The following is a 26,416-nucleotide window of genomic DNA, read 5'->3' on the forward strand; positions in this document are numbered from 1 at the left end:
TCGGCAGGGCTGCCGCGGGGGAGCAGGAGCAGATCGCAGTGTACAACCCCGCCGCTCTCCGCCGGCCGGCCTTGGCCAAATTTGTGCTGGGCTCCTTTGATGAAAACCCCTCCGACGATGAGGTGGTGGCTGCAGCCTTCAGGGTGGGCGGCCGGCGCAGCAGCCTGGCCGGCGCAGGGGGATCCGGTGCTGAGGCCCCCGCCGTGACCGCCTCGTTGGAGCCCACCGTTGGCATGAGGTACGATGTGAGGGGTCGGGAGCAAAAAGGAGCGGTTTCAGGCCAGGCAGATGCTTTTTGGGTGGTGCATTTCTCCAACCTTGGGGCCCTTGTTGCTAAAAAAAAAAAAAAACACCTGCAGGTGCTTAGCAGATCACCACACTGATGTCCCAGTCCTGCCCCCTGTGCCTTTGGTGCTGCACAAAAAACCCTGATAATAAGGCTAACAGCAGCATCCTGGAAAGAGGGGTGGATGTGTCTGAGAGGCCCTGTGTGACAGCAGTGTCATGCACCTGGATCTCCAGCAAGGATGTCTGGAACGGGGTTGCTTTTTACAGTGATTTTGGATGTCAAGAAATGGGTTGGAAACCGCTTTTTGTGTTTGTGATGTTCCTTTAAGTGCAAACCCCAGCACTGAAGCCAACGTACCAAATTTCTGCTGTTTTCTCTTCCTCTTTTGTTTTCCTGTTTCTCTCTGTCCCTGCACCACCTCCCCCGTGCATTGGCCACAGCTGTGCTTGGTGCAGGAGGGGGGCATTGGGACATGGGGGGGTTCTTGCATAACCAGACGAAATTGGTGTTGGTCTTGGTGCTGAGCCTGGGGGACGAGCAGCGGGTGCTGCTGGCATTTGCCCTGCAGCCTGGGTGCCTGTTTTGTGCACGAGCATCACTGGCTGCATTTGGGGGGGGGGGTAGGTCTGCAAATTAAGCTGAGTCCTGTGATGGGGCACTTGCATGTGCACCTACCCATGAACTTGCACGTGCAGTTGCACTTGCACATGTATTTGTACACGCACGTGTTGCCCTGTGCCCTTGGGGCCAGGTCCCACGGGGGCCGGGTCCTGCTGCCAGCCCAGCTGCTGCAAGCACTTTCCTTCTTCTATTGGGGGGTTACACTGATGTGCCCCAGGGGTTCGTGGGGTGCTGCCGTGCCCCCATGCAGCCTGGCAGGCTCGCTGCGGCTGTCCCCGGGGCTGCCCCAGAGCAGCTGGAGGTGCGGGGCACTTGCTGGTGGTTTTGCTGCGGTGTTTGGGAAAGCAGCGAAGCCCTCCTGCCCATCCTCTGCCCTTGCAGCCATTCCAGATAAATTATTAAAGGAAAAAAAGTAACACTTTGGTGGTTTTGCTGTGTGATGAGTTGATGAAAAGCAGGTGAGCCTTATTCTGTGGGTAGTGCCCCACTTATTCTGGCTGAGTTACAAAACCAAACTTTTTTTTTTTTTTTAACCAGAAGATGCAGGAATGGGGGAGCTTTTTTCTCTTGTCAGTACCGAGTTTTCCAAAACATCTCTTGGCTTCTCAAACCTCAGTTTGAGTAAGAGCCTAGACTGACACAAGCCCGCAGGAGCAATGCTCCGTGCCATTTGTGCAAGGGGACAGGAGCCGCTGCCTGCTGGCAGCACACAGCTTCCCAGGCAAACCCAGCTGACGACAATTATAAATAACTGGAAACAAAGCATTGCTGCCCGGCTCCTCCGCTCCCACCACAGTTAAAAATAAAAGACCTTTGCAGGAACGCATTATGAAAACCGACAGCCCGGCCGCCGAGCTCAGCCAAACGGTGTCTTGCTTGTTGAGCTGGGAGTTTGGAAGGTGTCAGGCACCGCCTTGCTAGTGGGCCCCGCTGGTTTTCATCTGCTCTTTAACATGGGAGGAATTTTCTGTCAGCACCTGAGGCACGCTGGGGAGGCGGTTGATGTGGTTTGCAGGATGGCACGGGTGCGTTGGCGCTGGTTTGCAGGGGGCTCGGGGCTGCGGGGGGAAGCCGAGCTGCTGAGCAGCAGGGGGGATGCCCTGGGAAGCGATAAATCGATAACTTTGTAAAATTGTGGCTATTCGTAAAATATCCTGAGTGTATGGAGGGAATGGGACATTTCCTGACCTCCCAGGGGGTGTCGGCATATTTCTCCTTAAAATAAATGTGCTGCTAGTGTGAAATCTGGTCATTTGGGGGTGCTTGTCCTTCTCCCTTCACTTCTTTGTAGCTCTCTCTTGGAATTCTAATCAAAGGTCCAACGTCATTAGGCCTGGCTGGGTGATGAGGGGAGAATGTGGATCTGGTAATTAAAAGAGAAAGTTGCTTAAAACTTCTGGATGGCAGCAGGGAAGTGTATGGCAGTGCCGTATGGCTGTGGGGGCACGAGGGTCGTCCCACTGCTGAGCCCTTGGGGCTGGCCCGGCCACCAGCACAGCCCCCCGGCTGCCCCCTGGGGCTCTGGGCTGGGGGGGAGACCAGGAACGGCCCCGGTGCTTGTGGAGATGCCTTCAGGGAGGGAAAACTGTGCTAGGGGTGAGTCCTGCTGGTGGTGTGGTGCGCCTGGGGAGTTATTTCGGGGATTTCAGGGCCACGGAGCGGGCAGGATGGGGTCTGACCCAGTACTGACCCGGGGGTGCTGTCGTTGCAGGCTGTGCAAGAGCAAATCCCCAAAAGAGCTTTCGGGGAAGGAACACCACGCTCCTTCCAAGCCTTGCTCGCAGAGCGCTGCCTGCTCTTCGCCCTCCCTCAGTAACCCCAGGGCAGGCTCAGGGTGGGCTCAGGGGCACCCCCAGCTTCATTCCTGGTGCTCACACCAGGGCTGCTCGCCTCCAGCTCGCACAAATGGCCATGTTTCAGCTCCACGGGGGTCCCAGTTCCCCGGCCACAGGGCAGAGCGTGGTGTGTTTCCAGCTGCGGCCGGGCTGCGAGCTGCTATCGACGCAGAGGCTCGGCCGTGCTGCGGTGGGCGCAGGGCTCTGCCTGCAGCTGTGTGCACACCCGCTCCCAGGCACCGGCCAGAAATCCTCAGCAGCTCTTTGCTCCCCGGGCTTCCAAACCTCAGGGTTTTGTCCTCTGTGCCGGGGCCTCAGCCAGCCCCCGGGGCTGCCAAACACGGTGCATAGACATGGACCTGCGGCCGCTCTGTGTCCTTGGAGATCACCTGCGCTTTTCCCAGGGGTGGGGAGTCGAAATCACAAAATTCTCCGCTCGTCCCAAACTGCTCGTCCTGTTTAGCTCAGCTGGAAGTGGTTTTCACTGCAGTTTTGCGGCAGGTCCTAAACGTCCCTGGAGAGAGCCCACTGGGTGACGGGGAGCTGGTAGCACGGAGAGTGCCTTCTTTGTGTTCCCTGCAGGAGCCAGCAGCTGAGGGCTGGCTTTTTGGTTTCATCAGAGGAAACCGCGGAGGAGGCAAAGTCTTATCTGGGTCTTTGCTGGCTCGTGCTAAGCCGCCGGCTGCCCCCAGGACTGACTCCTCCCAGGCAGCCTGGGCGGGCAGGAGCCTTCGCCTTGCTCCTGGCTGGTTTGTGCCCCTCGCTGATGTCTCTCCCATCCCGCTGCAGGCCTAGCATGTCCGGGCTGCACCTGGCGAAGCGCGGCCGCGAGCACAGGAAGATGGACCTGCAGCGGGACTTCACCGTCGCCTCGCCCGCCGAGTTCGTCACCCGCTTCGGGGGGAACCGTGTCATCGAGAAGGTGGCTTCCCACGCAGCCCTGCCTGTGCCTGGCGGTGGGGTGCTCGCTTTTCGCCGTGTATCCTTGTGCTCCCTGTGCTGCCCACATCCCCCCGTGCCACCTGGAGCAGACGGAGCCCTTGTCCCCTCGGCTTCACCCCCCCGCCCCCTTGGAGAGCAGAGCCTCTGAATGCTGTTGTGCACTCATGCACTACATGAGTGACACAAATTAAGGCCAAAGTCCTGTTCTTCATTAGCTCCAGGCTGCTGTTAATGAGCCTCACCAGCCTGTCCACCTGTCTGTGGCTTGGCTTTTCTCCTCGCCTTGCTCCCAGCTGGAACTGCCCAACATCTTGCCCCAAATCCTGCTCCTGTGCTGCCATTCCTGGGGCTGCAGCCCACTCCTGTCACTCCACAGCCAGGAGGGTTTCAGCTCCCTCGCCCCCACACTTGCTCCTCTCACCCCCCTGTCTCTGTCCCGCAGGTCCTGATCGCCAACAACGGCATCGCCGCCGTCAAGTGCATGCGCTCCATCCGCCGGTGGGCCTACGAGATGTTCCGAAACGAGCGTGCCATTCGCTTTGTGGTCATGGTTACCCCCGAAGATCTCAAGGCTAATGCAGGTAATTTCTAAAACCGCTCCAAGGAGCGGTGCCTCCCACCCTGGGGCTGAGCAGGGACAGCCCTCCCCTCCTTCCCCATTGCTGCCTGGGATGTGGGATGCTCTGCTCAGTCTGGGGTCACCCACTGCCGTTCCATGCATCCAGATCTGGGAGTAAATAACTTTCCCCTCCACGGATGCGGGAGGATGCTCCCACTGCCACCACGTGCTGTCTTTCAGAGTACATCAAAATGGCTGATCACTACGTGCCCGTCCCTGGGGGGGCCAACAACAACAACTACGCCAACGTGGAGCTGATCGTGGACATTTCCAAACGGATCCCGGTCCAGGTAACAGCTGCTCGCTGGCCTCCCACTTCTTTGCTGGGCTTGCCCTGATGACTTAGGGGACTACCAGCTTTGTGTGGAGGGCAAAGCTGAAGGGAATGGTGTGGAAATTGGCAGAGACATTTCCCTTGGCCCCATGGTCTGGGAAACAGGGAAAGGCACGAAGATTTGCTGTGACTTAGGACCATTTAAGTGTGATTTGGGACCATGCTGGTGCCAGGATGCCCAGCTCCCATGCCAGCAAGGGCTGTGATTAATTGTCGGGAGCCCCCAAGAGAAACACAGAGAGTGGAAGGGGTGCTCTGAGTGGGGTGATGCCTATCATCAGGCATGATGCCATGGCCAAAGGGAGGTGCTGGTGCAGGAGATAATGGCTTGTGTTTCTCCCTCTTGTTCCAGGCTGTATGGGCTGGCTGGGGACATGCCTCGGAAAACCCCAAGCTGCCAGAGCTGCTGCAGAAAAATGGGATAGCTTTCCTAGGTAAGGTCTGACTGCTTTCCATTTGCTGGAGGGAGCAGTGGGCACTGGGAAGCGGGTGCATGCACGCTTGGTCCTCAGCGACACCAGTTTCACGCATCTGTGCGTGCATCTGCCTGTTTCGTGCGTCGTGGATGGGAGCAGACCTCCTGGGCTGCCCCTTGGAGAGGGGTTGAGCTCCATCCCGCACTGGACAACGGGTCTGGGGGGGTATTTCCTGCACCCCTGTCTTCGCAGAGGGGCCATCCCTGTGGCTGGTGGTGCCAGCTCAGTGGGGAGCAGCATTTTGCAGTGTCGATCACCTCTGGGCAGTGGGGATGGGCCGGCTGGCCCAGCTCATCCCTTCCCTCCTTGTCCAAAGGTCCCCCCAGCGATGCCATGTGGGCCCTGGGGGACAAAGTCGCCTCCACCATTGTGGCTCAGACAGTCCAGATCCCCACGCTGCCGTGGAGCGGGAGCGGTAAGTGCCTCCATGCAGCCCTACACACCCCCCGCCCGTTTCTCTACTCCATGCCTCTCCTTCTCTCCCAAAGCAAGTGCCAGGGCTGGGGGTCCCTGGCCCGGCTGGCCACAGGGTGGCTGTGGACACTGGGGACCCCACAGCAGCTGGTTTGGGCAGAGGGTTTTTGGGGATGGGGTACGTGGACCCAGGGGAAGTGGCATGTGTCCCCGTGGGATCCCCAGCTACCCTGGGCATAACCAGCAGGCAGCCCCCGTGGTGGCCCTGCCACCCCTTTGGTGACCATGTCGCTGGGTGTGCTCACAGGTCTAGTGGCCCAGTGGTCTGAGGAGGACCAGAAGGGTCAGCAGATGATCAGCATCCCCCTCGAGACGTACGCGCAGGGCTGTGTGAAGGATGTGGAGGAAGGCCTGGAGGTAAAGCTGAGCCCATGGGCAGCCAGTTGTCCCCTGTGCACCACCATTTCTCTTTGGAGCCTGCAGGCTTCAGCCCTTCTTGCTCCCAGCCACACACCAGCAATGCGCGGACATTCTGACAGCAGTGTGTCCCTCTGTGTGGGTGCAGCCCAGGATGATCCGGCTGGGGTCCAGAGCTCTTTGGTCTCCCCAGTCCTTGTTCCCCTCAGGTGGCCAAGAAGATCGGCTACCCGCTGATGGTCAAGGCAGCAGAAGGTGGGGGGGGCAAAGGCATCCGAAAAGTGGAGGCAGCAGAAGAATTTGGTGCCTGCTTCCGACAGGTGAGAGGTGCCTGGAGCCCTTGTCTTGTCCCTCCCTGTCCCCTCAGCCAGGCTGGGACACGCACCAGGGTCCTGCTCCCACCCCAGGCACCTAGTGCTTCCCTCCTGGGCTTGTTGCAGGACCTGGGATTAATTTTGGAGGTTAATTTAAATTTGGATGCTGGAGTGTGACCCTCTCTCTGCCACAGGTGCAGGCAGAGGCACCTGGGTCCCCCATCTTCCTGATGCAGCTGGCTCAGCACGCGCGGCACCTGGAGGTGCAGGTGCTGGCTGATGAGTACGGCAACGCCATCTCCCTCTTCGGCCGTGACTGCTCCATTCAGCGCCGGCACCAGAAGATCATCGAGGAGGCACCCACCACTATCGCAGCTCCTGCTGTCATCGAGGTGATGGAGAAGGTGGGTGGCCCCAGCCTGCAGGTGACAAAGAGAAGATGGCCTGTTCCTTGCTGGGTTTCCCATGGTTTTGGGCACCAGGGGCTCCCCAAAAATGCCTTGCTTGTGTCCTTTGATCCGTGCAGGGACACTGCTGCTGTTTTGCCCGGGACAACCCTGGCTCTGCAGTGGTGAATCGAGGGGAATTTCTCAACGCTGTGGTTTCACGCTCTCCTGCAGTGTGCGGTCCGCCTGGCACAGATGGTGGGCTACGTGAGCACGGGCACCGTGGAGTACCTCTACAGTGAGGACGGGAGCTTCCACTTCCTCGAGCTGAACCCGCGCCTGCAGGTCGAGCACCCTTGCACGGAAATGATTGCAGATGTGAACCTCCCGCTGCCCAGCTCCAGGTACCTGAATGCACGTGGGTGACTTTGCAAGCTGTATAAAACGAAGAAATATTGCAGTTTAGGGAAAAGCACTAGGTTGGAGGCTTGCAGAGGGAAGCTGACCCATATACCAGTGTGTAGGGTGCAGGCAGAATCACTGCGATGTCCCTCCTTCTGCACTTGCTCCTTGCCTGGAGGAGCTGTCTGCAGCACAGCTCCTCTTCCCATTGCTCTTCATTCAGACCATCTGGCGGTGTCGCTGAGCTGTAATTTTGACGCTAAAGCCTTGTTCCAGCAGCTGAAGCCCTCTTTCTTGCTCGTGCAGATTGCAATGGGCATCCCCTTGCACAGGATAAAAGACATCCGTGTGCTGTACGGGGAGAGCCCGTGGGGCGATACGCCCATCTGCTTCAACAGCCCCACCAACGCCCCCGTGCCCAGGGGCCACGTCATCGCTGCGCGCATCACCAGCGAGAACCCCGAGGAGGTGAGCCCTGGGGACACGAGGACCCTGCTGCTGCGGGGTGAACCGGGCACGGTCCTCCCCAACAGGACAGAGTTGGAGGGAATTCAACCCATGGGGTGAATTAAACCTTCATAAAAGGCAAAGGGGTTCCCCCTTCCCTATTTATGCCGCGTGAGTTCCAAGCCCGCTTTCTAAAGGCCTTCTGCTCTTTGTTCAGGGTTTCAAGCCCAGCTCAGGGACAGTGCAGGAGCTGAACTTCCGCAGCAGCAAGAACGTCTGGGGGTACTTCAGCGTGGCAGCTGCCGGGGGTCTGCACGAATTTGCCGATTCCCAGTTTGGGCACTGCTTCTCGTGGGGAGAGAACCGGGAGGAGGCCATTTCGTGAGTGTGGCACTCAGGGCTGAGAGCGAGTGTCCTCAGAAAGACTCACAATAGGTGCCTGAGCCAGGAAGGCGGCTCTTATCTCAGCCACTGAGCAGCTTATTTGTGTTGCAGAGGCTGTTTGGTCGAAGCCACAGTTTTCAAACCGCAGTGGTGTTATGGCCCCAGTTCATCAACATGGTTCTTAAAGACAGTCATGTTCTTAGTGCCAGTGAGCAGCGGTGTTCATTCAGTAATTAAGCAACATGTAACGGGACTGTCCTTGGGTATTTAAGAGTTTTAAGTCAAAGCTTTTATTACATAGAACAGTAAATTTCTCAACAAACTGGAAAAAATCCTGAAGAGCAAAGAGCTGGAGAGCCATCTTGTCACTGTATCATCCCCTTCCTGCCCTGTGGGAATGTTTTGTCCAGTCGCAAGGGCATCTAGGGCCGGGCACTCCTTGTTCCAATCGCTGTGCTTTCTTCCTGCAGCCTTTGGCTGCTACATAACAGCCCCTTCAGTCCCTCGGTACATTGATGGGCTAACGGCAACTGAGCCCCTCAGCGTGCTGCATGGGGAGCTGGTGAGCACCTGCCCTGAGCAGGGGGCGGAAAACAAGGGAGCTCCTGGTGTCTGAAGTGCCTGGGGACAGCTTAGAAGGCAGGGGAAGTGTGTTGGATGCAGCAGAGCCCTGCTTCGTCGTTAACAGAACGTTTTTTGTTTTGTTTTGTTTTTTTTTTCTCTCCCTGAAAGGAATATGGTGGTGGCCCTGAAAGAGCTCTCCATCCGCGGGGATTTCCGGACCACGGTGGAGTATCTGGTTAAACTTCTGGAGACAGAGAGCTTCCAGAACAACGAGATCGACACTGGCTGGCTGGACCATCTGATCGCCGAGAAAGTGCAGGTGGAGGAGACTGGACCCTGCAGCCCCGGGGTCACTCTCCCTTCCATGAGGAGACCCCAACCCCCTTATTTGCAATCCCTAGGCAGAGAAGCCGGACACGATGCTGGGTGTCGTCTGTGGTGCCCTGAACGTGCAGATGCTGCCTTCAGGACGTGCATGACTGACTTTCTGCACTCGCTGGAGAGGTGCAGGGCGGGAGCTGCCCCTGCTGGGGCTGTGGGACCCGATGGCCATGGGCACAGGGGACACAGGGAGTGCACCCCTAAAGGGTTGCTCCTGAAATCTGCATGGCTCCTGCAAGCACAGAGACCTGGGTTTTGCTTTCCCTTGGCCATTTTCTTTCTTATTTTTGCTTTGCAAATTTGGAGGCAGTGCCTCTGGGCAATGTAGCAGCACGGGAACACAGGATGTGCTGTGACTCAGAGGGCTCTGGCTTCTCAATATTGCTTTATCCAGAGAGAGGAACAATGTTCCGCATGGCTGTGAAAACAGCCTTCAAGGAAAGCAGCTCAGCTGAATGCAGCTTGTTTTTGTTTTTGTGCTCAAGCACCAAGGTTATTCCTCTGGCCTTGGAGGACGCACGGAGCTCTCCTCCGTGCCTTTATCTGAATGTGTTTGCCAGCGCCTGGGCTGCCTCCGGATGTGTTTTTAAGAGGCGCTCACGTGGGTTGTGTATAAATGGCTGCCTGTCCCCTCTGGTCACCTTAGTGCCCTCCCCACGCGGCCCGGTGCCAGCAGCACGGCTGACATCTCACACACTTGGCTCCCTGACGGTTTGCACAGGCGAGGAATGAAACGCTTGTGGTGCTGACCCTGCCATTGTGTTTCAGGGGCCAGGTGCTGCCCGCAGCCTCCTTGCTGAACATCGTTGACGTGGAGCTCATCTACGAGGGTGTGAAGTACGTTCTCCAGGTAAGGGCTGTGCTGTGCTCCTCAGGAGCTGGCTGCAGCACTTGCTGGCACCACAGGCTTCTCCTCAGGACAAGGACGTGTGCTTCTGTCCTGCTGAGAGGAGAGAGATGCAATAAATATGAGGCTGTCCTTTAAAAATGTGCAACATAAAAATGAGTTTGGTAACCTCATTTAAACAAGACAGACATAGTCATACATCCCATAGCCCAGATCTTAATAAAGAGCTTCCTTTTCTTGCTTTTAAAGTTGAAGGTCATGAAAAATTCTCCCTAAAAAAAAGGTAGAGGATGAGCCATGGTTGTGAGTTAATGCAGCTCTTGGCTGGGTGTTGAACCAGCTCTTCAAACAGAGCCTCCAGCCTCCGTCCCATGGCAATTTTTTCTCCCAAGCGCTGGGAGATGCTCACACACATACACCCCACCAGCCCCTCGAAACCCCATGGCACACATTTGGAGGTCTGACTGAAGTCTGTCTCTGGCTGCTGCCTGCAGGTTGCCCGCCAGTCCTTGACCACGTACGTCATCATCATGAACACACTCACATCGAGATAGACGTGCACCGCCTCAACGAGGGGGCTGCTTCTCTCCTACAACGGCAACAGCTACACCACCTACATGAAGGAGGAGATCGACAGGTACCTCCTTGCTGCGCCCTTCTCTGTGGCGGCCACAGGACCACGGTGAGACATTTCCCTCTCCCTAAGGTACCGGATCACCATCGGCAACAAAACGTGTGACTTTGAGAAGGAGAAGGACCCGACGGTGCTGCGCTCACCCTCCGCAGGGAAGCTGCTGCAGTACACGGTGGACGACGGCGGGCACCTCGCCGAAGGGAGGTGTTTGCGGAGATCGAGGTGAGCGCGTTCCCGAACCTCTGGTGCGTGGCTCAGGATCAAACCCTTTAGCAGCAGTGTGGTGGTGGGTGCACTTGCATTTTCCCCCTTCTTCGCACAGGTGATGAAGATCATCATGACGCTGACGGTGGAGGAGGCAGGTCGGGTGCACTGTCAAGCGGCCGGGCGCGCTGCTGGAGGCGGGCTGCGTCATAGCCCGCCTCGAGCTGGACGACCCCACCAAAGTGAAACCTGTGAGTCTGCGGGGTGTCAGGGATGCCTGCTGGGGGACAGAGCTGAGAAGCAGCCCGGAACTGGGGTGGGGTGGGGATGTGCCCTTGTCCTGGCACAGGGTGGCACTGCATGCCCATGCTATGTCCCCAGCTGGCTGAGCTGGGGCTGGCATGGTGCTGGGTAAGCATCCTGTGCGTGCTTGCTCAGGGTACAGAAGTTAACGTGCATGGTTTAGTGTGGCTATAATGCTCTGTCTACATCTGCAGTTTTTCTGCATCTCTTTCATGACGTGGTACTGGCAGAAACACGAAGCTGACCGTTAGGTGCTTCTTCCAACCAAAAGCAGATGCTGGAGAGGTCCGCTGGTTTCTGCTGGGGCAGCTGCAGCTTCTTGGTGCTCAGCCCCGTATTGGCAAGGACCCAGGCCAGCCTGCCTCTCTCCACTTTCTCCAGGCGCAGCCGTTCACAGGGGGGCTCCCGGCCCAGCAGACCCTCCCCATCACCGGCGAGAAGCAGCACCAGGTTCTCCGCAACGTGCTGGACAACCTCACCAACGTGATGAACGGGTACTGCCTGCCCGAGCCCTACTTCAGTGCCAAGGTGGGTGCCGGGGCAAAGAGCATCCTCGGCTCCTGGCAGCCCCGGTGCCCTGCACAACGGGCAGCAGCGGGGGTGCGCGCAGTGCCGGGGTGCAGGCAGCACCAGCCCCTGCTCCCTGCAGGTGAAGGAGTGGGTGGCGCAGCTGATGAAAACCCTGCGGGACCCTTCCCTGCCCCTCCTGGAGCTGCAGGAAATCATGACGAGCATTTCAGGAAGAATCCCTCTGTCTGTGGAGAAGTCGATCCGGAAGGTGATGGCACAGTATGCCAGCAACATCACCTCCGTGCTCTGCCGCTTTCCTAGCCAGCAGGTGAGCAGCCGAGCAGCAGGTGAGGCCTCCGCTTCCCTTTTCAGCTAGAGCTAGCTAGGAATTTCTGCCTGAATTTGTCCTGCCAAGAGCTGATTTAAAAAAAAAAAAAGTTTATATTTTGGTTTATTTTTTTTTATTTGGTTATTTTATTATTTTATTTGGTTTATTATTTTTTTAGCTTATTATTTGGGAAAAGTTTATATTTTATGTTTATATTTATTTGTCACTTTGCATTTTTCACTTGGGGGTGGGGGAATGACCCTGAAAGTCCCCGTGCGCGGCAGTGCTGTCCTCAGCAGAGCAGGCAGCCCTGAGCAATGCCGAACCCTGTGCCCTTGCAGATCGCCACGGTGCTGGACACCCACGCAGCCACGCTGCAGAGGAAGGCCGAGCGGGAGGTCTTCTTCATGAACACGCAGAGCGTGGTGCAGCTGGTGCAGAGGTGAGCTTGGTGCTCCCTGTGTCCCCCTGTCCCCCCCCCACCCCCTCACAGCACGCCGGGCTCTTTGCTCCCCAGGTACCGCAGTGGCATCCGCGGCTACATGAAGGCAGTGGTGCTGGACCTGCTGCGGCGCTACCTGCAAGTGGAGATGCAGTTCCAGCAAGGTGAGGGCTTGGGGGCTCCGGGGACTGGGGGGCTCTCGGGGGGCTTCAGGGCTCACGGTGCTCTGCCCCACAGCTCACTACGACAAGTGCGTCATCAGCCTGCGGGAACAGTACAAACCTGACATGACTCCGGTGCTCGAGAGCATCTTCTCCCATGCCCAGGTGGCGAAGAACCTGCTGGTGACCATGTTAATTGTGAGTGCGGCCCGTGCAGCAGCAAAGGGTTGTGGCAGGGAAAAGCCTGTAAGCTGAGGCGAGCTCCATATCACTGCGGGATGGGAAAAGGCTGCCCCAGTACCCAGCTGCCTGTGGCCATCACAGCCCAGCGCTTTCCCCTTGAAAGTGGGCAGCCACTTGATAAATTTTTTTCCTCTCTTCTGTTCAGTGTATCCACAGGGTCTGGGTTTGCATTCAAGCATCCATTTCTGTTTCACCACGTGGCTGCCATGTTAAGGGGGCCTTCACGTCCCCTCCTTAGCATTACACTGCTACACTTGTTTCAAAGAGCAGAATTTTGCCTATTGTCATCCCTGTTCCCTGCACGGGGTCTTGTCTGTGTTGTCCCCACCGGGCTGGGGGTGTGTGGTGCTGCCCGCAGCAAGGAGCCAGCTCGAACTTTGACATCACGGTGTGTGCATTGCAGGACCAGCTGTGTGGCCGTGACCCCACGCTGACGGACGAGCTGACGGCCATCCTAAACGAGCTGACACAGCTCAGCAAGACTGAACACTCCAAAGTGGCGCTGAGAGCCCGGCAGGTCAGTGAGCACCGCGCTGGGCTGTCCCCATCCCTGTCCCCATCCCTGTCCCCACTCCCAGTCACCTCTCCTCTTGCAGGTGCTCATTGCCTCTCACCTGCCCTCCTACGAGCTGCGGCACAACCAGGTGGAGTCCATATTCCTCTATGCTATTGACATGTACGGACATGAATTCTGCCCTGAGAACCTGAAGGTTGGGAACCTCGTGTTTCTCTACTGAAGCAATTTTACTTTTGGGTGGCTCTGGTGAGGAGGTCTGCTCTGCAAGTGGCTTAGGCTTAAAAATAGCCCAAAAAGCAATTAAAGCCTTGCTGTGGTGTCAGCGTCTGTCCCACTGTCAGTGCTCCGGTGCAGCCCACACTGGGGGACCCCACTGAGATGTGCCTGCCACTGTCCTGTGATGGGCCAAGGGGGGTCCCACTCCGTCCTTGCCCTAAATTTTGCTTTCTCCCTCCAGAAACTGATCCTCTCAGAAACCACCATTTTCGATGTGTGCCCATCTTCTTCTACCACACCAACCAGGTTGTGCGCATGGCAGCGCTGGAGGTGAGGGCCGGGGGTGAGCACAGGGGGAGTGTCTGCACCTTCCTTGAGGTGTGCAGACGTTCAGAGCAGGAGCAGGGATGCAGCAGCACACGCTGGTAACCCCCATCGTCCCCTCCCAGGTGTACGTGCGGCGTGGGTACATCGCCTACGAGCTGAACAGCCTGCAGCACCGGCAGCTCTCGGACGGCACCTGCCTGGTGGAGTTCCAGTTCATGCTGCCCTTCTCCCACCCCAACAGGTACCCCCACTTTTTATGCCAGCTCCTCCAGATGAGGTCCTTTTTGCAAAGCTGTTGGATTTATTTCTCCGAAGTGTGGGGACCCTGCCAGGGAGCAGGATGAGCCCTCTCTGGGTCAGGGTCTTGTGCAGGACCTGCGTGGTCCTTGCTGGGACCAAGGAGTGGTGCCTGCCCACGGCTGACAGCTGCCTTGCTGCCCCGTGCAGGATGTCTGTCCCCATCAGCATCTCCAACCCCGACCTGGCCCGGCACAGCACTGAGCTCTTCATGGACAGTGGCTTTTCTCCCCTGAGCCAGCGCATGGGAGCCATGGTGGCCTTTGACAAATTCGAGGACTTCACGAGGTGGGAGGGTCGTGGTGCTGTCCCGTTGGGCTGGGGGGGTAAAGTGTTGGCTTCTCACCCCATCCCTGCTGTCTGGGCAGGAACTTCGATGAAGTGATCTCGTGCTTTGCCGACCCGCCTTTGGAGAGCTCGCTCTTCAGCGAGGCACGAGCCACCGTCTATGAGGAGGAGGACGCCAAGGTGGGCACTGCACTGCTCCTGTCCCCCTGGGTGGTGCAGGGCTGGTGGCAGCACTGCTGGGCTGAAGCAGCAGGGCTGAGTGGGGGTCTCACTGCCAGAACATCCGCGAGGAGCCAATCCACATCCTCAACATCGCACTGCGCTGCGCAGACCACATGGAGGACGAGAAGCTGGTGCCGATCTTCAGAGCCTTTGCCCAGTCCAAGGTGCACCAAATGGGCCGGACCCTACCAGCTGGGACCCTGTACCCCAGTGGCTGCCCCCTCCACAGGCCGGCCCCTGTGCTCTGACCCTCCCTCTATTTCCCTGCAGAAAACCATCCTTGTTGACTGCGGTCTCCGGAGAATCACATTTCTCATTGCCCAGCAGGTCAGTGCTGACTGAATGCTAAGAGTGGCTTTGGACACGTTGTGCTTCTGCCACTCGAGCACTGAGAGATGACGTACCACATGTCGGGAGGGAGAGCTGGGAATCAACCAACAGGGGGTTCGATGAATGATTTATCTCCTGTATTATCCTTCATGCTGCTGATGTGTCCAGTAACGTGTGGTTCCTGTGTGGTCCCTCCATACCTTTCAGTTCCCTTTAAAAGGCATTGATTAGGCACAGCTCTTTTCTCTTTTGGGGTGGAAAACCTGGTGGTTTTTATTTTTAGTGAATTCTCTGAAAATCAGAAAAAGCCTCTGTGTGCCAGGTTTATTGATGTTTTGTCTTTCCCCTTTTTTCTAGAGAGAATTCCCCAAGTTTTTCACATTCAGAGCCAGGGACGAGGTAGGAGCTGTCTCCCCGCCGGGATGGAGCGGGGTCTGTCCGCGCGGGCTGGCCACTGACTGGCTCGCCCCGTGCCGCCCCAGTTCGCAGAGGACCGCATCTACCGGCACCTGGAGCCGGCGCTGGCCTTCCAGCTGGAGCTGAGCCGCATGCGCAACTTCGACCTGACGGCCATCCCCTGCGCCAACCACAAGATGCACCTCTACCTGGGCGCCGCCAAGGTGCAGGCGGGCACCGAGGCCACTGACTACCGCTTCTTCATCCGCGCCATCGTGCGGCACTCGGACCTCATCACCAAGGCAAGGCGGCCCGGCCTGTGGGAGGTGGGGGCTGGCTGCTGCGGGAGAGCCCTGGTCCGGGGTGGAGGCTGTGGCACCTTGGGCATGGGGGTTTCTCTGGCCGCCTGAGAGCCACCTCATGCGCTGCAGGAGGCCTCCTTTGAGTACCTGCAGAACGAGGGCGAGCGGCTGCTCCTGGAGGCGATGGATGAGCTGGAGGTGGCCTTCAACAACACCAGCGTCCGCACCGACTGCAACCACATCTTCCTCAACTTTGTCCCAACTGTCGTCATGGACCCCTCCAAGGTGCGTTTCTGGGTGTCCTGCTTCCTGGTGCTGAGCTGGGGATGGAGACTACCTCATCCCCGGGCTTGGTTCTGCTGCACGGTTGGGCTGCCACCCTCCGCACCGGCTGCTGGACCCAGTGCACACCCAGCCTCGGATGGGGGATTGATTTGGCAGCCCCAGAGGCTCCTGCAGGTTACTTTTGTGTCTGTGGGCTTGTTCACTGTGGGCTTTTTGATGGAGAGGGGCTGAGATTTCACACCTCGTAATGAGTCAGGGTTTTTTGCATGGGCTTGGACAAGCAGTGATTTGCTGGAGGGTGCAAGGGTGAGTGGAGGGCTCTGCCCCCAGGCAGCACATGGCATGAACGCAGAGGCTGTCTATGTTAAGGGGAATGCAAGGCACCGTCTCTCCCTCTTCCCAGTGGAGAGACTGGACGGCAGCACTGGCCCCTGGCAGGAAGGAAGGGAGGGAAGGGGCTTGCCCAGAGCAAACCTGAAGTGGCTGTTGAGGTGGAGATGCAATGGGGCTTCTCCAAGCTCAGCATGACACGCTCGAGGACAGTGGTGTCCCTAGGGCTGCAGAGCCACCCACCCACGTGCTGTCCCATACCCAGATCGAGGAGTCGGTACGGTCCATGGTGATGCGCTACGGCAGCCGCCTCTGGAAGCTGCGGGTCCTGCAGGCCGAGGTGAAGATCAACATCCGCCTGACGCCCACCACCGCGGCCATCCCCATCCGCCTCTTCCTGACCAACGAGTCCGGCTACTACCTGGACATCAGCCTCTACAAGGAAGTGAGGGACTCCGGCACCGGCAACGTGAGTTCCCACAGGAGGTGGCAGCAAGCAGGAACTCCACCACGACCACCCCAAACCCCTCCCGAGTCCCCAGGCAGGGTCCTGTGCTCAAGAACAAGCAGCTGCCGGCTGTGGCAAAGCTGTGGGGCTGTTCCTGTAGAAGCCCTGGTGCAGCTGCAGTGTTGGTTTGTCCCAGAGCCCAGCACCATGCAGTGACCTTCTCTGTGTCCCTCCCCTCTGCGCTGCCCCAACGCTCTGCCCTTCTCTCCAGATCATGTTCCAGTCGTACGGGGACAAGCAAGGGCCGCAGCATGGGATGCTCATCAACACCCCCTACGTCACCAAGGACCTGCTTCAGGCCAAGCGCTTCCAGGCACAGTCCTTGGGCACCACCTACGTGTACGACTTCCCGGAGATGATCAGGCAGGTGGGTCTGGTGAAGCAGAGAGGCTCCAAATGATTGAATTTCCTTTTCTTTCCCTCCCTTCCCACGTTTTCCCATCTTGAGTGGAATTCCTTTCCCCTGAAAAGGGGAAAGACAAAACAGAAAGAGCCCAAACCCCCATGATTTTGGTTATATGAAGCATTTCAAAACTGATTCCTAGCACTTGCAAGTTGCCATAGCTGTATTCACAAAGAATGTGAACCAGAAAGTCCTGGGGCAAGGAGGACTGCAGCAGGACTCTAACACAAAATTTCTGCTCACGCAAAACGGTCTGCTGCAGAAGTGCGTGTCCACACTCGGTGATGGCCTTGGAGCAGCCGTGGCCACGTGTTTTCAGCCTGCTCCATGCACCGTGTCTCTGCAGGCTCTCTTCAAGCTGTGGGGCTCCTCAGACCTGTACCCCAAGGTCCTGACGTACACCGAGCTGGTTCTGGACTCCCAGGGACACCTGGTGCAGATGAACAGGCTCCCTGGAGGCAATGAGGTAGCGGGGAATGATCTGGGAGCAGGGTGGTGCGAAGCTGTGCTGTCACCGGTGGGAACAGCTGGTGGCTTCCCTGGTCCAGCTGTGCACAAAGCCCGGGGGATGCTCCCCAAACAGGAGCTTTGTCGGCTGATGAAGTCTCAGCCCTGACCTCCTTGCTTCAGAGGAGCCAGCCCTGTGATGCTGTGCCGTTTTGGGGCAGGTGGGGATGGTTGCCTTCAAAATGAAGCTGAAGACCCCCGAGTACCCGAAGGGCCGGGACATCGTGCTCATCTGCAACGACATCACGCACAAGATCGGCTCCTTTGGGCCGGAGGAGGACCTGGTCTTCCTGCGGCCTCGGAGCTGGCCCGGGCTGAAGGCATCCCCCGCGTCTATATCGCCGCCAACAGCGGTGCCCGCATCGGCTTCGCCGAGGAGATAAAACACATGTTCCAAGTGGCCTGGGTGGACCCCGAGGATCCCTACAAGGTGTGTGAGCACCTCACCTTTTGCCATCAGAGAGAGCAGCAGAGGACTTATTTGGGGAAGGACCAGAGATAAACTGGGAGACAAAACGGCAGGATGTGAGTCCCCATCTGCACCCAGTGCCACGGGGACAGTTCCCTCCACCTTCCCTGGTGGGGTAGAGATGAAGGTGCCTGTGCTGGTACAGCTGCTCTGTCCAGCCCTGGTCCTGACCCCGCTGTGAGGACAGCTCTGGGATGAGTTTGGAGCGCTCTGTGTCCCCCGTGAGCGTGCACAAACGGGCACTGCAGCGTTCTCCTCCTCTTTGTTTTCAGGGTTCAAGTACCTGTACCTGACTCCCCAGGACTACACGAGGATCAGCGCATGAACTCGGTGCACTGCGAGCATGTGGAGGAAGGGGGCGAGTCCAGGTGAGCCCTGCTGTCCTGCGGGGACACCCCCCAGCCCTGCCCCGCGTCTCTGCCAATGCAGGTCCCACATCCTGGCTCACCATCCTGCTGGTCCCACCACGCAAGGGAACGCTTCCCCTGTCCTCCCCATGCCATCCCAGCTCTGCCTTTCCCCAGGTACGTCCTCCTGGACATCATTGGGAAGGACAATGGATTTGGGGTGGAAAACCTGCAAGCTGCTGGCACCATCGCTGGGGAGTCCTCTCGTGCCTACGATGAAATAGTGACCATCAGCATGGTACAGCCTCAGACCTTCCTCTGCTCCACTCCTCCCCAATCCTCCTTGGTTTTAACATCTCCTGGAGGGAACAACAGGATGTAACAAGCGACCTGATGCATCCCACCTGTGCAGACCCCTGCAGAGCCAGACAGCATCATCGCTGCAGCCTGTTCTCCCCCGTAACTCCGTGTGTCCTTGTGTGTGTGCCCAGGTGACGTGTCGTGCCATCGGGATCGGCGCGTACCTGGTGAGGCTGGGCCAGCGTGTCATCCAGGTGGAGAACTCCCACATCATCCTCACCGGCGTCACAGCTCTCAATAAGGTACGTGCTCCAGCACACAGCCTCCCCCAGTGCTGTCCCCATCCCGTGGGAAGAGGTGGCATTTCCCTGGCAGTCTGCTTTAACATAAGCCTGCGTAGGCAGAGGTGGAAATTCAAATCCCTCAAACCAGAGGGCATGAACCTAGACAAAGGTTTGACAGCAAATAGAGTAACGAGAGGCAGCTGCTGTGCTAGCAGAGCCCCATCTGTGTTTCTGTTCATAATTCCACCTAGGTGTTGGGGCGTGAAGTTTACACATCCAATAACCAGCTGGGGGGCGTGCAGATCATGCACAACAACGGCGTTTCCCATGTCGTTGTCCCAGATGACTTTGAAGGGGTCTACACCATCCTGCAGTGGCTCTCGTACATGCCCAAGGTAGGAAGGTGAGGAGGTGCTGCAGGATGGCAGCGCGGGGTGTTAGGGGGTTCCTGGCTGGTGACCTGCCCTCCGGGGCTCTCCCTTACAGGATAACCGGAGCCCAGTGCCCGTTACTGCCATAAGTGACCCCATTGAAAGAGAAATTGATTTTGTCCCTTCCAAAGTCCCCTATGACCCCAGGTGGATGCTGGCAGGGAGGCCTCACCCAAGTAAGTGAGAACAGCCCGAGACCTCTGCAGCAGCGTGCCCAAATGCATCCCGTGGCTGCAAACTCTCCCGTCCTGGTGCAGAAGGTGCTTTTTGCTGCACATCAGCGCAGAAAACCCTTCAGCACTCTCAGTAGTGTCACTCCTCTTTCCCCTTTGCTCTGCAGCTCTCAAGGGGACGTGGCAGAGCGGCTTCTTTGACCAGGGAAGCTTCCAGGAGATCATGAGGCCGTGGGCTCAGACGGTCGTGGTTGGCAGAGCGAGGTACTGCTGGGCGCAGGGGGGGCTTCTGCGCCCCTGACCAGCCCTGGGGCGGGGAGGCTGCAAGCGCAGCTGCGTGCAAGTGCTCTGTGCCCGTGGGGCTGGTTATGGGGGGAACATCTCTGGTGGAGCGGGGCTGCAGCATGCAGGGGAACTGGCCCCTGCTGAGGCGCCCTGCCTTGCCGCAGGCTGGGAGGCCTCCCCGTGGGTGTCATCGCTGTCGAGACCCGCTCTGTGGAGGTGACCATACCCGCAGACCCTGCCAACCCCGACTCGGAGGTGAAGGTGCGTGGGGAGACTTTGGTGCCACCAAGTGGCAGGGGAAGAGTGTGCAGCAGGGGGGCTGGAGGGGATAGAGGGGAAAAAAGCTTAGCGTAATCTTTTGGCACGTCCTGATTCTCCTTAAAGACTGGTGAAGTTGAGCGTGTTCTCTCTCAGCTTGTTTCCTTCCAGCCCTCACACCCTTGTGCCGCTGACTTGCCGGCACAGTGTGACTGGAAGTGCTGACACTGGTCTCAGCGACGCTGCTTGCCGTCTCTTCCAGATAATCCAGCAGGCGGGGCAGGTCTGGTTCCCAGACTCTGCCTTTAAAACAGCCCAGGCTATTCGGGACTTCAACCGGGAGCATCTCCCGCTGATGATCTTCGCCAACTGGAGGGGTTTCTCCAGCGGCATGAAAGGTACCAGCGCTCGGGGTGCCCGGATCCCTGTGCTGTGCTTTGCCACCAGCCCCCTGCCACCCACTGGGGTCCCAGGATGACCCGGCATGGCAGGGTCCTGCCTAGCTGCTCCGGGACATGGGGCTGGGCTCGGGAGGTGATGGGGCGCTGCCAGCACCCAGGTTCCAGGGCTTGGTGGCTTCCCACTGGGGGTTTTAAGGGTTGGTTCAGCCTCTCCGATGGAGGAAAAAGGCTTTGGGCCACTAGACTGGAAAAGGCTGAGAGGAGGTATAGGGCAGTAGCCCACCCTGTGGCACTTGGGGTGCCCATCCACTGAGTCCCTTTGGCTTGCAGACATGTACGACCAAATGCTGAAGTTCGGCGCCTTCATTGTCGACAGCCTCCGGGATTTCAAGCAGCCCATCCTGGTGTACATCCCGCCGCACGCGGAGCTGCGGGCGGCTCCTGGGTGGTCATCGACTCCACCATCAACCCCCTGTACGTGGAGCTCTACGCGGACAAGGAGAGCAGGTCAGCCTCAGTGCTCCACCCAAACCATGGGCATCCTTCACAGCCTGATACACGGGGTCTGCAGAGTCAGAGTCCTGCTCACAGACACCTCTGATCACCACAGATTTGTGTTTTTGGCTCTTGAGTTCATCGGAGCCATCAGCTAGAAGTCCCTGGGCTCTTACAGGGCAGTGTGGCAGGTATCTCCTGGGGAGATCCTCCTGTGTCCGGCAAAAGCTGCAGGGAGTGAAAGCTTTGTTTTGGGGGGCTGGAGGTTTTCTCCAGCCTGAATTAATGTGCGTCGGAGCAAGCTGTAAGGAGTGGGGGAATAGCCAAGGATCCCAGATTGGAAACAAATTTATTTTAGGTTTTCTCTGTCCCTAATTCCTAGAAGAGAGAGTTGCCTGAAGCCTGAACTGCCACACTGCCACCAACTGTGATGTCTTGTCCCAGGGCTTATTCTCCCCTGCTGACCTGTCCCTGCTTTACCAAATTTTCCTTCCAGGGGTGGCATTTTGGAGCCTGGGGGAACAGTGGAGATCAAGTTCAGGAAGAAAGATTTGGTGAAGACCATGAGAAGGATCGATACGGTTTATGCCAGACTTGTTGAGCAGCTGGGTAAGGGAAGGGCATTTCAGCCTCTGGGCCTTGGTAGTAGTGAATTAAAACACTTGCCTCAGACACCATGGTGGCAAGCACCAGGAAACCCTTTTGTGTTCATCAGTTTGGGAAAATTCCTAATGGTTTGTCTGATGATGGGGCCTGCCGAGGGGCTGCGGTGGTACTTTCAAATCCCCATATCCCCTGGGGGTCTGTGGTGGGTGCTGGACTTTGCTGCAGCAACTACTCCTGTGCTTTGAGATGAAGAATGGCAATAGCCGTGCTCAATCAGTGCCTAAATTAGATGAAATAATCATTACAGAGCTGCACAGAAGCTTCCTTTAATGAACCAGGTCTCCTTTTGCCCTGCGATTTGCTCCTGCCTGCTGTGCTGGGAGGTTCTTGCCCCCCCCCACCTTGCTTAAACACGGTCCCACAAATTGTCCGTCTTGAGGCAGGCACTGAACACAGCACGGCCCCTTCACGGGCATAGGGTTCTGTGGCTGGGCTCTGGGCAGGGCTGTAGATGTGCCGAAGCAGAGGGATATCACATTGGGATGGCTGAAATAGGAACAGCGAGCAGAGCCTAGGCCCCTTACTGGGAAATGACAGCCGTCTGCCCCTGCAGGGACGCCTGAGCTGTCCGAGGCTCAGCGCAAGGAGCTGGAGAAGCAGCTCAAGGCCCGGGAGGAGCTCCTGCTGCCCATCTACTACCAGGTGGCCGTGCACTTCGCTGACCTGCACGACACCCCCGGCCGCATGCAGGAGAAAGGCGTCATCACGGTGAGCAAGGGCAGCAGCGGGGCTGGGGAGGGGCCTTGGCGTGGGTTTGGGGTTGGGGACTGCAACAGCAGCATGAAGGTGGGAGCCAAAATTCCCCCGGGCTCCTGGGCTGCAGCTTTGTGCATTTTCCTGCCCCGGGTGTTGCTCTCTGCTCCAGCCCAGCAGATCTGCCTGCAGGCCTGCCAGCACGAGCTGTGAGCAAGCAGTCGCTGCGCGTCAGCTCCTCTCCCTGGGCTCTGCCCCCTTTCTGCAGGACATCCTGGAGTGGAAGAACGCCCGCTCCTTCCTCTACTGGCGGCTGCGACGGCTGCTGCTGGAGGAAGTGGTGAGGATGGAGATCCTAAACGCCAACAGCGAGCTGAGCCATATCCACATCCAGTCCATGCTGCGGCGCTGGTTCATGGAGACAGAAGGAGCCGAGAAGGTACGCTGAGCCCCGGGGCCCCGTCCTTCCAAGGCTGTCACCTTGCTCTCCTGTCACTGGGCTGTGTCGTCAGTGCCTCCCTGAGCTGAAACCTGCGATGGGAATTGCTGCTCTGCTGCCAGTGCCTGGGTGGACAAGCCCTGAGAGTGGGGCTGTCCCTTCAGGGTGGGTGATCTCAGTTGTGTGCTGGTGCTCAGCTGTAGCAAGGTGGCCCCCAAACAGATACTACAGGCCTCTTCATTTCCACCATCCAACAGGGTGGCATTTGGGCAGAAATGAGACTTGGGGTCTTGGCGTTTGAGCTGCATGCAGCAAGTGCCATGACGCACCTCACCAGCTCGGTCCTGTGCTTGCCGAGCTGGGGAATGAAGGCACACAAAGGAAACGTGTTCTCCCTTAACCTTCTGCATTTTTAGTAGTCCATGAAGCTTTCCTGAGTTTTGATTTCCATACTGACCCCTCTCTCCATGACTGTTACATGGGCTGGGGGTGAATACCATGCCATACGTGCGGGACTGAGAAAAATAATCCCATTGTCTGGTTGTGCCACGGGAGAAAAAAGCCCAAGGCTGTAGCAGAAGAGGGGCTCAGCCTGTGTGGGCACTGGGCCCCCCAACACGGTGCTGCTCTCCCCAGGGCTACCTCTGGGACAACAACCAGGTGGTGGTGGAGTGGCTGGAGAAGCACATGCAGGAGGACGACGGCGTCCAGTCAGCCATGGGAGAACATCAAGTATCTGAAGCGGGACTACGTGCTCAAGCACATCCGGAGGTGAGTGGCCACGGAGCCGAGGATGAAGGCCAAAACCATCGCTTGGGCTGGGGCCTGCGGGCGGTAGAGACAAGGCAGTTCTTGTTTCATGCTCTGAGGGAGCTGCGCTCCCGTCTGCCTTGCAGCCTGGTCCAAGCCAATCCGAGGTGGCCATGGACTGCATCATCCAGATGGCGCAGCACATCACCCGCACGCAGAAGGCTCAGGTCGCCCGTCTCCTCTCGACGGTGGACAACAACAGCCCCTCCTGAGCCGGAGGCAGGAGGGGCACCGGGACACGCTGCTGCTCAGAGGCCAGACCTCACCTCCCCACCCAGTCCCTCAGCCCTCGAACTGGAGCCTTGGACTCTTACCTTGTGCCTAAATAAATGCCGATGTTTGTATTTTAAGCTATGAAGATATCCTCTCGCCTGTGCGGAGGGCCCTCTGGCGCTGGGGGTGTTCGTCAGAGGGGCAGCTTGGCAGAAGATAACTTGGCCCGAGCCAAGGCTGGAGCCTGGACCTGGTGCAAACATTGATTCTTTTTAAAAAGAATTAAAAATCTTTTACTGTGTTTTAGTTGCAAGCCTTGGCCTTAATCTTTAAAATGAGCACCAGTCTCAGGTACATCTCACAAGACTGGATGGAGCTGGAAGTACAAACCGAATGGCTGAGGCACCAAGGGGACAAAGGAGGAGGTCCCCATCCACCTCTGAGGCTGACCATGCACTGACACGAGGAAATGTAAATCCTGCTGAAGAAGCAGTCTCAAACAGATGCTTTAAAATAAACTCAGGAACTGTGAGGAGCAGTCTGTCCATCCTTCCCTGTGCTGCGGAGCCATCAGTAGGCAGGACTACGCATACCTGGTGGCCCAGAGGAGACATCACCGAGCCGTGCTGGGCCCGGTTGCAGCAGGTTTATCGGCGGAGCTGCCACGGTTTGACCAGGGCGACCGCCCCATCTGCTCCTTTCTCCCGTTTTGCCCTTTCTGGCTCGTGCTGCAGCTCCCACGGAGGCCGGAGAGGAGGGAGGACAACTCCGTGTGCCCCTGCCCCGTTCCCAGCGACCTGGCTCCTCCGCTGAAGGACAGGAGCCGGGCTGAGGTCTCTGTCTGCTTGTACCCGTGCCTTGGTTCCCTGGTGGCCTCTAATCAGACTGATCCACGTGGGGGAAAAGGTGACCGTGTGCTTTGCAGCACCTCTGGCTGCGTGACCTCGCGCTGCGGAGGCATCACATCGCCTGCACAGGTTTAGCTTTGGCTCTCAGAGCGGGGAGCGCTCCGGCAGTGGAAGGGGGGACGCTGGCTCAGGGGCGATGCGGCGGTGTTGGACACCCCCTTGGTCATGCTGGGGGCTGCGTGGGGGGGGCTCCTTGTCCTTGGGTCATGGGTAGAAAGGGTGTGAGGAGCTGTCTTCTGGTGTGAAAGGTGTCACTGTGCTTTGTCAGGGGAAGGTGGGGGGCGTTGCTCGCTGCGCGGGAGGTGGGCAGGAACATGCAGCCAAACCAGCGCCAATAAAACGAGCACTGCCCTCAAGGAGGTTTTCCTGAGCTCTTTTATTTTGTCACTGTATAAAAAGGGAGGGACTGAGAAGGGGATGGCGGCTGCGGCTGTACGGTAGCAGGCTCCTTCCCTCGAGCACAGGAACTGTTTTGGTACTGAGCAGCTCTTGGAAGAAGAGTTCATGCAGCAAATACCCGTAAACTCTTCTGGAGGATTTGAGCCCTTAACTTGGACATTGCATTATGTCTGTAAAGACAATGAAGGCCAAGGAAAGGTGTGGTTTTTTTTGTTTTTTTTTTTTTAGAAAAAAGCCCTTCAATTTGCAGGTGAGCGCTACAAATGCTTAGTACGTGGATAATTTTATGTAGCGGTGGCATGGAAACACACGTCTTAGCTCCAAGAGCAGGGTCTGCTTCTCAGCACGCTTGGACAAGGTGGCTGGAGTCAAACATTTCTGATCTGTAAGCTGTGTGTAACTGTTTCCTGGCCGGGTTGGTTTTTCTGGTAGCAGGTGCGTAGGTTCACTGGTCGGTGCTGAGCTGCAGTGCACCACTTGGCAGGGGCTTGCTTGACACCGGAGTAATTGTGATGCAGCACATCTAGAATGACCCGGGCTTAATGCTAAGAAATAATATTTATTTTTTTTTTTAAAATGAAGACATCGTAGATGAAACCAGTCACAGCAAATGATCATTAACCACATTTGTTCTTGAACAATAAATTACGATTTGGACCATCGTGCCCTTTTGGAAGGGGCTGCCATGGTTGTGTGCACTTGGGAAGATGCAGACACACAACGCTTCCCGGCCCCTGACCCTCACCACCGCCGATTTTCAGCACGAGGAACCCACACCGGGGCTGCTGCAAACGCCCAGCGGGGAGCTGTGAAGCTCTGGCTGCAGTGTTTGGGGCTGTGGTGGGCGTTCAGCACCTGGATGTCGGCTGGAGAGGCTTCTGCCTCGGGCCAGCCCCAGTCACGTGCAGCGTGGGACGGTGGGGCCTGCGGGTACGACACCCGGGGCTGACAGAGCAGGAAACTCCTTTTAACAAACAGGAACAGACAAAACACGAGATATAAATATTATTCATGGTCACAGAGGTATAAGTAGACTAAATGCTACATTTCAACTTACAGTTTTCTTTTTCTGTTTTTTTTTTTTTACTGTTTCATCTTTTTTTTTTTTTGCAATGTATGTTACCAAGTATACAGCAGGGCTTGTAAATCTAAAAATCTAAATTAGAATCAATTAGAATCAGAACAGGAAGACGATTCTGAATTGGTATGGTACAGTTACAATATTTGGTCTCTGAATTTTTAAAAAAAAACGAGTTTCACAGTATCAAAAGTGCTTATTTAAAAGAAATGTAGTGTAACAAACAGTGATTAAAATTTATGCATTTTTGAACATGAATAATTTAGCTGATGTAAAACAGGTTACTGCAGCATTTTAAAAAATTGAACAGTGCTCAGTTTACATAATTTCTTTTAATAACAA

The 26,416-nt window shown here is 57.2% G+C and overlaps 1 protein-coding gene across 1 annotated transcript; it reads left to right on the forward strand.

Annotated features, from left to right (window-relative positions):
- Positions 1-1,401: 1,401 nt before the first annotated feature.
- Positions 1,402-25,030, forward strand: ACACB (acetyl-CoA carboxylase beta). Its single transcript, XM_040576760.1, is given in 63 exon segments — positions 1,402-1,935; positions 3,535-3,667; positions 4,130-4,268; positions 4,487-4,596; positions 4,993-5,074; positions 5,433-5,531; positions 5,838-5,947; positions 6,157-6,267; positions 6,456-6,665; positions 6,882-7,047; positions 7,351-7,517; positions 7,714-7,877; positions 8,613-8,763; positions 8,846-8,891; positions 8,894-8,948; positions 9,594-9,675; positions 10,167-10,209; positions 10,212-10,245; positions 10,247-10,309; positions 10,379-10,506; positions 10,509-10,528; positions 10,629-10,678; positions 10,680-10,761; positions 11,195-11,341; positions 11,463-11,651; positions 11,993-12,093; positions 12,169-12,257; positions 12,331-12,452; positions 12,901-13,014; positions 13,094-13,207; positions 13,472-13,505; positions 13,508-13,560; positions 13,680-13,798; positions 14,005-14,142; positions 14,223-14,322; positions 14,421-14,528; positions 14,635-14,691; positions 15,052-15,093; positions 15,177-15,392; positions 15,522-15,677; positions 16,273-16,476; positions 16,727-16,882; positions 17,265-17,384; positions 17,587-17,719; positions 17,722-17,859; positions 18,143-18,211; positions 18,214-18,262; positions 18,419-18,539; positions 18,733-18,843; positions 19,077-19,220; positions 19,312-19,432; positions 19,597-19,693; positions 19,879-19,975; positions 20,235-20,370; positions 20,704-20,802; positions 20,805-20,880; positions 21,365-21,477; positions 22,088-22,242; positions 22,496-22,666; positions 23,303-23,385; positions 23,387-23,437; positions 23,563-23,579; positions 23,582-25,030. Coding segments are annotated over 63 exon segments (6,735 nt in total). The 5' UTR covers positions 1,402-1,912; the 3' UTR covers positions 23,689-25,030.
- Positions 25,031-26,416: the final 1,386 nt, after the last annotated feature.

Source organism: Cygnus olor, chromosome 17 (assembly GCF_009769625.2).
Source record: "Cygnus olor isolate bCygOlo1 chromosome 17, bCygOlo1.pri.v2, whole genome shotgun sequence".
In the NCBI taxonomy this organism is placed as follows: Eukaryota; Metazoa; Chordata; class Aves; order Anseriformes; family Anatidae; genus Cygnus; species Cygnus olor.